Consider the following 12014-nt stretch of genomic DNA (forward strand, 5'->3'; position numbering starts at 1 on the left):
AGTTTTTTTTCTTCTGTAATTCAACGGCACGTTGTCAATTATTCCTTCCTCGTATTATTAATATGATGATTATTATTATTAAAAGGGCTATTATAGTCGCTCATTTAAGCCATTAGTAATCGCACGTCAAATTGAAAGGCATTTGTGTGTGGTTAGTAAGATACATGTATAAAATGTATGCAGTACATGGATAATTGTGCGTGCATCTATTAATCATTTAGAGTCTAATATCCCATACTATTCCAGTTTATTATTGCAATTAATAATCCTATTACATTATCATTATATTAATTATTCATTGTATTTTAAATTCTTTGGTGTGTGTGTTTGTGTGTGTTAAAGAATGGGATCCAAGAAGAAGAACTGGGAATTATACCCTTTATGTCTTCGAGAAATGGCTCGAGTTTGTAAACCTGGTACAGGAAAAGCTGTACTGCTGACCCAAGATAAAAAATGTTTCTTGAAGGTATGGCTACTATGAGTTCTTAATCATAGTTCATGATGTGGTTTATTAAAAGCATTTTGGAATGAAAATACAATGATTATTAAGTAGTTTTCATGGGACTGGATCTTTTTTTTTTTTTTAAGTTTAAGCGTATTTTGAATCGCATATAAGTCCTTGTTGTGTGTAATGCAGAAAGTCCATTTCTCCTCATAATGTCCTACTTAATACTTTAACCATCTTTTGCAGGCATTGTCGCAGATGGAGGGGCTGTGGCGGAAATCGCACACTGTTTGGGTGAATGTGGGGGGACTGCATGCTGGCGTTTTTGTTCTCAAAAGAACGGCAGTAGTTTTTGGCACCACTTCTGAAGATGTAATGGAGCCTCATACAGCAACAGGATCACAAAAGGAGAATATGAAGGACGCTAGTCAGTGAGAAGCCTGACAGACAATTAGCAAATGTCTTTGTGTTCCTCCTTTTTTCCTGAAGTTAACATGCCAGAGTCTTTTCTGTCTTTTTTTTTTTTTTTGATTAGTTCACTTAAGTCATAATCTTGGCCTATCCTTATTCCAAGAAAATAAAATGTTCAAATTCTAACGTTTAGTTTGAGGTGTGATTTATTTCTTTGTGAAAAGACAATTACTAAGTGAAACTGCAAATCATTTGTTCCCTCTGCATTGGACCTGCCATATTTGTCTTTATTGCTTTAAATGCAAAGTGATGTTTTACATAATACATTTCTATCTTAGCATAATTGGTTTTAGTAGGACTGTGCACGGTGGTGTGATTTAAACAGATAGTCAATGGTAAGTGAAATAAGTAATAAGTCTAAGCAATAGAACCATAAAGACACTTTATTAATGATAACGTGAAAGCTTTTTCAGATCAAGACAATTTATTCCCATCCTTTGAAAAACATCAAATGACAAAAGGATATCACTGCGAAACACTTCTACCAATTCAAATGCACTTGATTAATTGTTCAAGTGAAATGTACTTTTATCAAACTAAGTGTGGTTGGCCAGGGCAAGGATGCATTTGAATGTTATTTCATTTAGTCAATGACTTGTGAAGCATCATAAATGCCACATCTAGTGGGTTGTTTTAGCACCTGCTTTACTAAATAATTATGCATTGTTCTGCATAGGCCTATTTGATGTGTTTTCTCTTTAGAGAATGTTTCACTAAAAGACTGCACTGTCACAATCAAATGTAGCTGTGAGAAATGATCCCCATATGTAATGTGCATAACGCATGTAAAACATTCAGGTATAATTGATATTATAATCAGTTTTAAACCTATGATTACATTCAAGCCTTGCTTTTTCTCTTTGCTGAGAAAAAGCTCTTCATCTGGCTTTCCACTGTTCTGCATGCATGCAGGATTTCATGCTATTTCTGTGGCAAGAATGACAAAGATTTGTGTAGCAGAAACCTAATGCACCTAACTGAGTTAGCCTAACCAAGAGAGATTATATGTCAAAGTATCTTAAATGAATGTCTTGCAGTAAACTGGCTAGCAGTAATGCACATTAGCATGTTAAGTATGCTTACTTTAATTACTATACAGTATGTAACATATGGTGCAATGATCACTTCACTGTCATTTGCAATCACTGGTTTTGGAGTAAAGGAAAAAAAATACTTAAACCAGTCTAAACTGGTTTGCTTGTCTCAGTTGGTTTTCCAGACTGGTCAGGCTAGAAGACCAGATTAAACCAGCTAAAACCAGCAACCCAGTTTAGGCTAGGGTTTTCCAGCAGGGTTCTTCACCTACACCCGTCCAAGCCAAGCTCCATTTAAATCCTCAACAGAAACTCTTCTAAATTCTAAAACTCAATAGAACATCAAACACTAACATGTCCCCTTTTTTCATCTTGACCAAAATACATAAACTAACACTTAATGCTGTTTTCAGTTAATGCCAATTAGATCATTTTATCCCAATGGATAACGTTTATTTTCATTGCACTCAGCGAAATAACTTAATAAATTGTTAGCTCCTTTTAATTAAATAAATGGAACCAAAAACTGTTCATCTTCAAGGAGAGTGAGTTCAATTTATATTTGTTTTCCCTTTTTTTCTTATTTTTCTGAATTTAATCTTATTGAGGATCTTGAAAAATGTGTTTCTTCTTCTTCTTGAAATTTTATTGGTGGTTGACAAACAACAAAATGGTGTATTTCCGCCACCAACTGGTATGGAGTGTGAATCAAAAAGTGACTTACTTCCTTCCCCGTTTTTTTTTTGTAATTTTTTTAAAATTAAATTCTCTCCCACAAATTAGTTATTTTAAGGAACTGAAGAATAAAACTATAGCATTCATTCCTTGAGTTATTTTGTAAAATATATCTCGGTGTAAATTGCATTTTTTTCTCAATTTTGCATTAGAATCCTTCTTTCAGTCTCATATTTCTGACAGTACAATATAACATGTTCCACTGTTGAAAAATGTGTTTGGTATGACGCAAGCCTTATACCGGCCTATCAGGATCGGGCACTCATATGTGAAGGGCGGAGCTTTCATGAGCTGCTGCTACAGGGACACCAAGATGGAAATCCAGGGGCTTACTGACACCAAAAACACCCAGTACCAACATGGCGTCCCGCTCCACACGACATTCTCTCAGCAGACCACAGCTTCTGGGATTCATGCGAGAACACGTCTGACTGAAAATGCGATCTCGGGTCTTTCGGGATCGCTGGGCTTAGAAAGTGACGCCAACAACAACCGGGCCAGATCCTCGCCGCTTCGAGTTGCGGAAAATGGCAGCGGCTGCGCTCTGCCTCTTCAAAACAACCATGATAAGAAATATGATGCTCAGTCCGCAGATGCAGAACTCGGTGACGTGAATGCGTACAAACAAAAGGTGTTTAATGAATTAGACTTGCTGCCTTCCGAGTTTGAGAGGGCAGATGAACATGACAACGATCTGCAAATGGCGCTTCCCCTTCTGGACACCGACTGCTGTGAACAAAGACACACGACAGAGAGGATTCTCAGCAACACCTCCACCTCTTCGAACAAGAGCCCAGAGGAACTATACGTGGTTTTTAACATAGTACATAAAGAAGATGAACGTAAGGAACAACAAACGAGCTTTCAATACAGAGCTGACGAGAATGGATCGTCAACACCCAAGTCAAAGATTCTCAGTTCCCCAGTAGATTCAGATGAAAGCTTCAACAGAACATCCAAATCGGGACATTTGTCAAGCCACAGTAATTTAAATTCCAGATCCGAGACAACAGACCAAAATGTTAGAAATGAGATCTGTCTTGTGGCAGAGAATAGAGATCCAATATTGTCAGACGACTATGCTGGGAGCAGTCAAACGCCAAAGGTCTCAACTGTAGAAATGCTCTGCAATAATTTAGTTGACCATTCAACAGAAGAATTGATGCAGTGTGTCACGAAAAATAATAGCCCTGCATTTGGTCCAGAGAACAGGGTTGCAACTGAAATGGCTGAAATGAATATCATGGATTATGCTAATCAAGAGTCCAGCAGTAATGGGGACTGTGGTCCTGATGGGACTCCAATGCATGTGCACGAAACGTTCTCTGGGACCATCATGATTAACAATCAGAGTATCATTGTGACTATTGAAAATGGAATATTGACCCTAGCCACCCCACCAGAGGGCTATGCTTACAAGGAGGATGGTATGATGAGCTTAAAAGAACATTTGGGAATGAAAGACAATGAAGATTTTGTGCTGCTCAATTATGATGGGGGAAGTAAATCCATTGGGAAAATTAGCAATGTTACCTCGAGTCTACAAGATGAGCCAAAAGCCAGATTTGCTGGCAGTGATTCAGAGCTGACTCTAGCTGATGACTGTTCGCTATCAGAAATGGGTGTTACTCTGGATTCTTACTCATCAATTAAGCAAGAAGAAGGAACCGTTTGTGCTGTAGAAGATGATAGTAGTATTTGCCAAAATTCGAAAAGCAAATCAATTACTTGTGAAGAACAACAGCCAATAAACGTATTAACTTTGTCGGGTTTGACGAAGAAAGGTTCAGTAGTAAAGTATAGATGTCCCCAACCAGGCTGTTCCAGCACCTTTGATACCCGGCAAAATCTCAAAATCCACTTGGTTCTACACACAGAGGACCAGCGTCCCTTCAAGTGCACAGTGGAGGGCTGTGATTGGTCCTTCACAACGTCATACAAACTGAAACGCCACCTGCAGTCTCATGACAAAGTGCGGCCTTATAAATGTGAGTGGGAAAACTGTGGTCGCCGTTTCACCACAGTCTACAATCTAAAAGCTCATGTTAAAGCACATGACCAGGAAAATGCATTTATCTGTGAAGTATGCAGTGAGAGGTTTCGCACCGCCACAAGACTCACGAATCATCAAAGAACACACTTTGAACCAGAGAGACCACATAAGTGTGAGTTCCCAGGTGAGTTAATTTGATATCTTAACCAATTTCCAAGCCAAAGTTGACAATATTGCAGATAGTAATACCAACCTGATAGTGGTGTTTCTGTGCATCCTCAGGATGTGAGAAGACCTTCATCACTTTCAGCGCCCTGTTCTCCCACAACAGAACCCACTTTAGAGAAATGGCTCAGTTCACCTGCACCTATCCTGGCTGTGACAAGCGATATGACAAGGCCTGTCGGCTCAAAATACACCTCCGTAGTCACACAGGTGAACAAATGAGCGGATACTTGGAATAAAGCAATATTACTTCAGTTTTCTAACATTGCCCTCTCATTTTTTCCTCCCAGGTGAAAGACCGTTTGTTTGTGATTCTGATTCCTGCGGTTGGACCTTCACAAGCATGTCCAAATTACTCCGGCACAAACGGTAAGAAGCAGAGGTTTGACCCTCTTATACCCACACATGCATGTGCGTTCACTGTGTATCCTATTACTCCATTCCTACAAGTTTTTTGTAGTTATTATGAATAATATTGTTTAATGAAAATGCTTTTACAAGTTTCATCATTATTAATAAATAGTAAATAGGCTTAAAAATAATCACACTTTAAAATACTGAAACTTATAGACCCTTCAATGCATGGTGCCCACCACAATATAGGTACAGTAACATTGTGCACTGAATATTTTACATTTTGTCATTTCAAGTGACAAAATGACATGAACAGCACTCTGTTCATATAGCCAGCAGTGCTTGGGGCGACCCGAGTTCAAGTCCCATCTTGTGGTCCTTTCCTTGTCCCTTTCTCCTCCCCTATTGCTTCCCGTCTCTTTCTATTGTTCTCTTAAAATAAAGGCAAAAAAGACCAAAAATATAACTTAATTTTAATTTCAGATTACATATGGTTTCAAAGTCATCAACATGCTGCTGAAAGTGATTCATTAGGCGTTGATCTTCATCTACAGGAAGCACGATGATGACAGACGGTTTGCATGTCCAGAGGAAGGCTGCGGGAAATCCTTTACACGGGCTGAGCACCTGAAGGGCCACAGTATCACGCACTTGGGGACCAAGCCATTTGAATGCCCTGTAGAAGGTAGGCATTTAAGTACAAGAACAGACTGCTTTTAATGAGTTGGTGCTTAGGAATGAATGACACTGGATTGGGCGCTGGAGGAGGTGGAGGGGTTTTGCCCCATGCCACATTGCATTTGGATGATGTGCAAACAGTCAACCCAGAAGAGCTGGGAACTCTGGCTATTCCAACTGCATCTTCAGAACAACTCCACACTCTGAGTTCCTGCAATCCCTTGACTGTAGAATCGCCATCTACTCTCACGCCATCTCTTTCTTCATCGCTCTCTCAGTCTCTTTCCTCACTGACATCAGCTCTTCAGCCAGCACTCAGTTCCTCTCTTGTTCCTTCTCTCTCCGCCCCGCTCTCCTCCATGGCTCTGACGGCAACCCCTGTACCGGAATTACTCTCTCCGCAGGCAAAGGCTGACCTGCCAGGCAGTGAGACAGCCGTCGGGCCCTTGTTAAACAGGGTGGAGGTCATGGCTCAGTCAGATGGCAATAAAGGGATGTGTCAGTTTGTGTTCCCCAGCCACAGTGGATCCTACAGTGAAGGCAGTACTGGGGCAGGATCCTTCTCCATGGACATGCCTCTGGTCAACACCGGAATCCTCACAATAGATCCAGCATCAGTCGGCTCAGCCCTTAATGGGGCAAAAACTGTGGATCCTCTCATTTTAGCGGCTGGGCAAGATATGGGCGTACATGTATTCGGGCTGACCTGCCAGGCAGTGAGACAGCCGTCGGGCCCTTGTTAAACAGGGTGGAGGTCATGGCTCAGTCAGATGGCAATAAAGGGATGTGTCAGTTTGTGTTCCCCAGCCACAGTGGATCCTACAGTGGACAGAAAATAACAGAGTTGCCCTCGGTCACGTGCCCCGTTATGGTTAGTAATAAAGAGTTGATCTTGAACTTTCTGAAACTGATAGCTGAAAAATAGAATTTTTATTTGGTTAAATGTTCGTTCTTCAGCAATTTTAAAACAAGGTAACCCAAAAGTTTAAATGTGTTCTGTTGTTCTTCCATTAGGAGAGTAGTGGATCAGCACGCACAGACTACAGGGCCATTCAGCTCGCCAAGAGGAGAAAACGGAAAGGTCCAGGCTCTTCCACATGTGCCTCAGAGACTGGCCAGAGAAAGACTAAAGGATCAAAGGGCACCAGTTCTGCTCCGCCGACTAATTCAGGTGCTCATTTTGGAGAAGGAGCAGCTACAGGAAATAGTGAGCTACCCATCCGGGATCCGGTGGCAGGCGCACAATTTGTACAGATTCAGCTGCTGCAGGTGAGATGATGGGGAAAGAATTTGAAAGCATTCTCACTTCAGTTCAGTACATTGATTTTGAGTGTTTGTTGTAGGATGACCCTGCTGCTGATGGAGACTTGGCTTTCCAGCTGAGTTCACAGACCTCGTGTTCACATTCTCAGCTCACTGTGGATCTACCCGTCAACATCCTACAGGTTCATACAATAACTAAGCCTCATAATCATTGCCTCACTTTGTATCCTGCTTTATTTGTAGTAGAGTGTAGTGGAGTTTTTTTTTTTTTTAAGATTAATTTTTGGCATAATTTACCTTTAATATTTAGATATGACAGTAGTTCGATTGAACATGAAGTGAAGTGGGAAAGAGAGGGGAGCGGAATCAAAAAGGGCCACGAGATGGTATTCAGATACGGGTAACTGGAGGTAGAGGTCTGCATTCCCTGCTGGTTGGCATTTTAACTGCTCGTTGCATAGTATAGTAAATTACATTTAACGGATGTCATTACATGCTGTTGACATGGCTGTTTCCTTGCTGGAGGTTATATATATATATCCTTTATGAGATTGTGTGCCATACAGTTGTCCTGTTGGGTTTTGAAAAATTGGCAGTTGTTACTGTTCTATACAGTATCCTATAAAATAATCTAAATATTATCACTTGTAGGAACCTACAGTCATGACTGAAGATGAAAATGGATCTGATAACTCCCAATTCACTGGGAGCACCATCAACTTACAAGACTTGGAGTGATGGTGGAAACAGCAAGTGCTTCTAAAAGACCATTGATGTCAGGCTGTCTCTCTCATTATCTTTTTCTCAGATGATCTTGTACTTTTTCTCAGTGCCTCCACTGGTTTAATCATGATCTAATTTAAGCAAATCACTACATTCTTGTTTAATACATGAAGTCAGAATAGTACTGTTCCATACAGAAAGCTAATTTGCCCAAAATCAAAGCACATTTAGTTTTCTGTTTAATTTTGATCATGTGACGTGACAAAGTACATATTTCAGTATAATGATTTGTGAGCACACAAAAGATAAATGGCAGTGGACTTCATCATTGATCTGTCTCTTAACCAAAATAAATACTATTGGTCTTTGAAAGTGTAACTGTTTGTCATGAGCGGTTTATATCTAGTCTGATTTGACCTTAACTTGTTTGCCTGATTCACCACTATGAAACAGTTGTTTTGATGCCTATTTTTGTATGGCTTTGTAAAGTGCAGATATAGTTAGGTTAAATGTTTGTGGGAAAAAAGTTCTACTTTTTATAAAATTATGCAGTTGAAATGTATTTATTAGGTTTGGTTTACTTCAGGACAGGTGAATAAAATTTTACATTTAAATCAAACATTTGACTCCAGTTTGTGTCAGCAAATATTTCTTTTGAGTTTCACAAGATTTTGCATGGTCATGATTCATACATTCATTTATATTCATATCCTTTTAAAAAAACAAAATTTAAACCTTGCTAAAAGAAGGAATGAAAATATACTTGATGTTACCTACTATCTACAGAAATAAATTTGTATTTATATTCAAGCAAGTATCAACATGCTCATTTTAACTTAAGAAATACAGGAACTCTTCATTCTCCCGGTCTGTAGCTTCAGTGTTTTTGTTAGACTCACGTTTGCGGACAGGAGGCTGAGAGCGTGGCATCAGCTTCTTGACAGACTAAAAGAAAGCAGAAGACCTGTTCTCACTCCTACTTGTTTGAAAAGCAATATCAGTCATTTAAAGATGTTATAACATAAGAGATCATTGGAGATAGAAGAGCTTGATGTATTATGAAAACATTCTGTTTAATCTTCCCCAGTGAAGAAATCTGTCCGAGTGTTGTCTGACTTGCTCTGATGCCATACCAAAAGTCACACATTATATTTAAAAATACTCGTATAGTACACAGAAAGTTGAGAAGCCACACAGCATTTGACCACTTGATTTACAAGAATGGTTTTCTCAACATTTCAATATTGCATCAACTACTGATCAACACGTTCATTTTTATTTGAACTATCACTCAGTGGGTTATTTAACCGTGTATTACTATGTCTTTGGAAAGCTTTTGTCTTTCAAACACATTAAAATGCAAATTTTTGTCAGCATTATATATACATATAAATATATTGACAGCGTTTTTGTCAGCATTATATAAATATTGACAGCGTTTTGTCAATATATTTGCTTGAAGTACCCCCTGAAATTTTAAGGTAATAAGTTACTAGTTAGGAAACACATTTACATGTTCATGGTTCTCTGAAGCTGGTTAATGGTCACTTTATGGTCACAATTTCAGAAGCTGCTCAACGAGATCGGTCCACTAGTTAGTCAGATTATGCCATCCTATTGCGCAAATTCATGTGATTTTTTGTTGCCTATCGAAGAATTTATTTAGTAAATGTGTATCCATCATAGTTTATGCGCATGTTTTGCTACTCGATAAAAATGTATTCGCCTCAATTGAGCACATACAGTTTTTAGAATTCATTCACATCTTGGTGTTTCCATCCAGCATTTTTTATGCAATATCCCAAAATTAAACATAAAAATAGATGAATGGAAACATATCTAAAGAGGGACTGAAGGATGTGGGAGTAACAAATTTGGACATGACTTGCAACTAAAGTAATTTAAAGGGGTCATATGATGCTGCTAAAAAGAACATTATTTTGTGTATTTGGTGTAATGAAATGTGTTTGTGCAGTTTAAGGTTAAAAAATATTTTCAATATTTTCCACATACTGTACATTATTGTTTCTCCTCTATGCCCCGCCTTTCTGAAACGCGTTGATTTTTACAAAGCTCATCGGTCTGAAAAGCGAGGTGTGCTCTGATTGGCCAGCTATCCAGTGCGTTGTGATTGGTCGAATACCTCAAGCGTGTAACGGAAATGTTGCGCCCCTACCATACTGTGATGATGCCCTGTCCGGCCGGAGCGACGAGACAAAAACATTAAAACCCATTATAAACGAGGCATTTGTTGCATCCAGTGGGGACAATTACGGATTATAATGACTTGTACTGTCTTTTTACGCGTTGCATTGCATCGAGCGGCGTAAACATAAAACCATTTAGTCTTTGCAACTTTACAGATCTTATTTATGCACCAAGAGCTTGTAACACTCCAAAGAGAAAGGAAAAATTGAAATCGCATCATATGACCCCTTTAAAAAAGGTTTTTAAAAATGTTTTTTTTTTTGTGGAAAAATAAATATCCCCTTTAATAGTGACAAACAATTGCAATATGATTTTATGCCAAAGGTAAATTAGACAACATTTATTGCAGTAAAACTTAAGTTTCTTGTCTTTTTTTTTTTACCGTTTTCTTAATCTCAGCCTGAGATCTTTCCAGGGCTTTTTTCTGTCTTTCCTCCTGTTGTTTCATCTGCAGAAATATCTTCTCATCACGCATTCTAAACAGTAAAAAGAAGTTGAGGAACATACTGATACAGATGATTCTGTTGCTGATTTAATGTAGATGTAGATCTGGATCTAGTCACCTCATTCTCCTCTCTTTCTCTTTGGCACGTTCAGCTATACTCATTTGGTCTTTTGGAATCATATCTGCATTTTCCAGAAGCTCCCCCAATTTTTCCTCAATGGCTGTCAGCATCTGCAAAGTTGTCAGGTTTGCCTCAGTTTCCCCCACGCAGCAATGGTACACCTCTTCCACCTTACGGCTCAGTGAGTCAAGCGTCTTGTCCTGAGGAAAAGGTATCAGTACTTGTATACTTGGGTCACTAGATATGTTTTTCACTGACAAGTTACTGTCATATCAAGGCCTCTAACACTAGCTTGCTCTATTCTTTTTCTATTCTATCTGTTTTTATTGATTATATAATAAATAAATAAAACTTGCTACGTGTACTGTGTTAAGCTAACTGAGACTTGTTATAGCACTTGCATATCATTGCTCTTTTGTTGATTTTGATTGCTTCCATTGTCCTCATTTGTAAGTGCTTTGGATAAAAGCGTCTGCTAAATGACTACATTTAATGTAAATGTAATATCAATGCAAAGATTGTAACTAAGCAGCTTGTTTCTAGAAGCAATGAGTAGCACTTATGTTTTAATAGAATACAGAAGAAAAAAACAAAACAAAAAGATTGACAAATCTTTGTCTTTGATACAAAACTCAGCTGTTGGCACAAGGACGAATTGCACTAACTAAAAACTGTATTGCTTTTATAGTTATTGCTGTCACTTAGTTGGATGAACAGCATATTTTAGAAGTTTCTAGAACTTCCTTAAATTTTAATCACAATGCTTTAAACTGTTACGATGACATTGAATTGATTTGCAAATGTCTATAACTGCTAGTGTTTGTCTGTTTTTAAGTTTTTTCAGTTGTTTGTTGAAGTTTAAAGGAGACATATTATGCTCCTTTTTACAGTATGTAATATAAGTCTCTGGTGTCCCCAGAATGTGTCTGTGACGTTTCAGCTCAAAATACCCCACAGATCATTTATTATATCATTTTGAAAATGCTTATTTTGAGTGGAAGCAGAAACACGCTGTTTTTCGTGCCTGTCTCTTTACATGCAAATGAGCTCCTGCTCCCCGCCCCCTTTCCCAGCTTTTGAGAAGGGTCTGGCTGCAGCCTCGCACTTGCACTCTCAGACTTGCATTCTCAGACTTGCATTCTCAGACACTTGCGCTTCCACTAGCGACTTCACTTGCAGGCTTTATTTTTTATTTTGTTCTATTTTTTATTACTTTTTGTTTGAATCTCTCAACATTTTATAACAGTAGCCAGGTGGTGAAGACAAGAAAAAAGAAACGAAATTACAATGTCACTTGCAATCGCCACTTGCACTCTCCG

The 12014-nt window shown here is 38.7% G+C and overlaps 3 protein-coding genes across 7 annotated transcripts in view; 2 read left to right on the top strand and 1 right to left on the bottom strand.

The window, feature by feature from the left end:
• Window positions 1-999, top strand: part of thumpd3 (THUMP domain containing 3) — a 9189-nt gene extending 8190 nt beyond the window's left edge. For all 5 annotated transcript variants that reach the window (XM_016514888.1, XM_016514887.1, XM_016514885.1 and 2 more), the window contains 2 exons: window positions 343-466; window positions 692-999. In XM_016514888.1, the coding sequence (XP_016370374.1) occupies window positions 343-466; window positions 692-880 (313 nt within the window). In that variant the 3' untranslated portion in view covers window positions 881-999. The remainder of the gene's footprint in view (window positions 1-342; window positions 467-691) is intronic.
• A 1944-nt stretch (window positions 1000-2943) lies between these two features.
• Window positions 2944-8534, top strand: LOC107710153 (zinc finger protein ZXDC-like). Its single transcript, XM_016514882.1, has 10 exons — window positions 2944-4862; window positions 4961-5113; window positions 5194-5272; window positions 5812-5942; window positions 6077-6361; window positions 6453-6516; window positions 6602-6806; window positions 6950-7204; window positions 7279-7380; window positions 7850-8534. Exons 1-10 carry the CDS (start codon window positions 2972-2974, stop codon window positions 7934-7936), a joined length of 3252 nt encoding a protein of 1083 aa, XP_016370368.1. The 5' UTR covers window positions 2944-2971; the 3' UTR covers window positions 7937-8534.
• Window positions 8535-8695: 161 nt separating this feature from the next.
• The window catches only part of LOC107710158 (cilia- and flagella-associated protein 100), a 10004-nt gene continuing 6685 nt past the window's right edge, over window positions 8696-12014 (bottom strand). Inside the window, exons 12-14 of the mRNA XM_016514891.1 lie at window positions 10693-10895; window positions 10512-10605; window positions 8696-8866 (exon numbers count right to left, since the gene is read on the bottom strand). Of these exons, the coding sequence (XP_016370377.1) occupies window positions 8753-8866; window positions 10512-10605; window positions 10693-10895 (411 nt within the window). The 3' untranslated portion in view covers window positions 8696-8752. The remainder of the gene's footprint in view (window positions 8867-10511; window positions 10606-10692; window positions 10896-12014) is intronic.

This window comes from Sinocyclocheilus rhinocerous, unplaced genomic scaffold (genome assembly GCF_001515625.1).
Source record: "Sinocyclocheilus rhinocerous isolate Xijiao unplaced genomic scaffold, SAMN03320098_v1.1 scaffold447, whole genome shotgun sequence".
In the NCBI taxonomy this organism is placed as follows: domain Eukaryota; kingdom Metazoa; phylum Chordata; class Actinopteri; order Cypriniformes; family Cyprinidae; genus Sinocyclocheilus; species Sinocyclocheilus rhinocerous.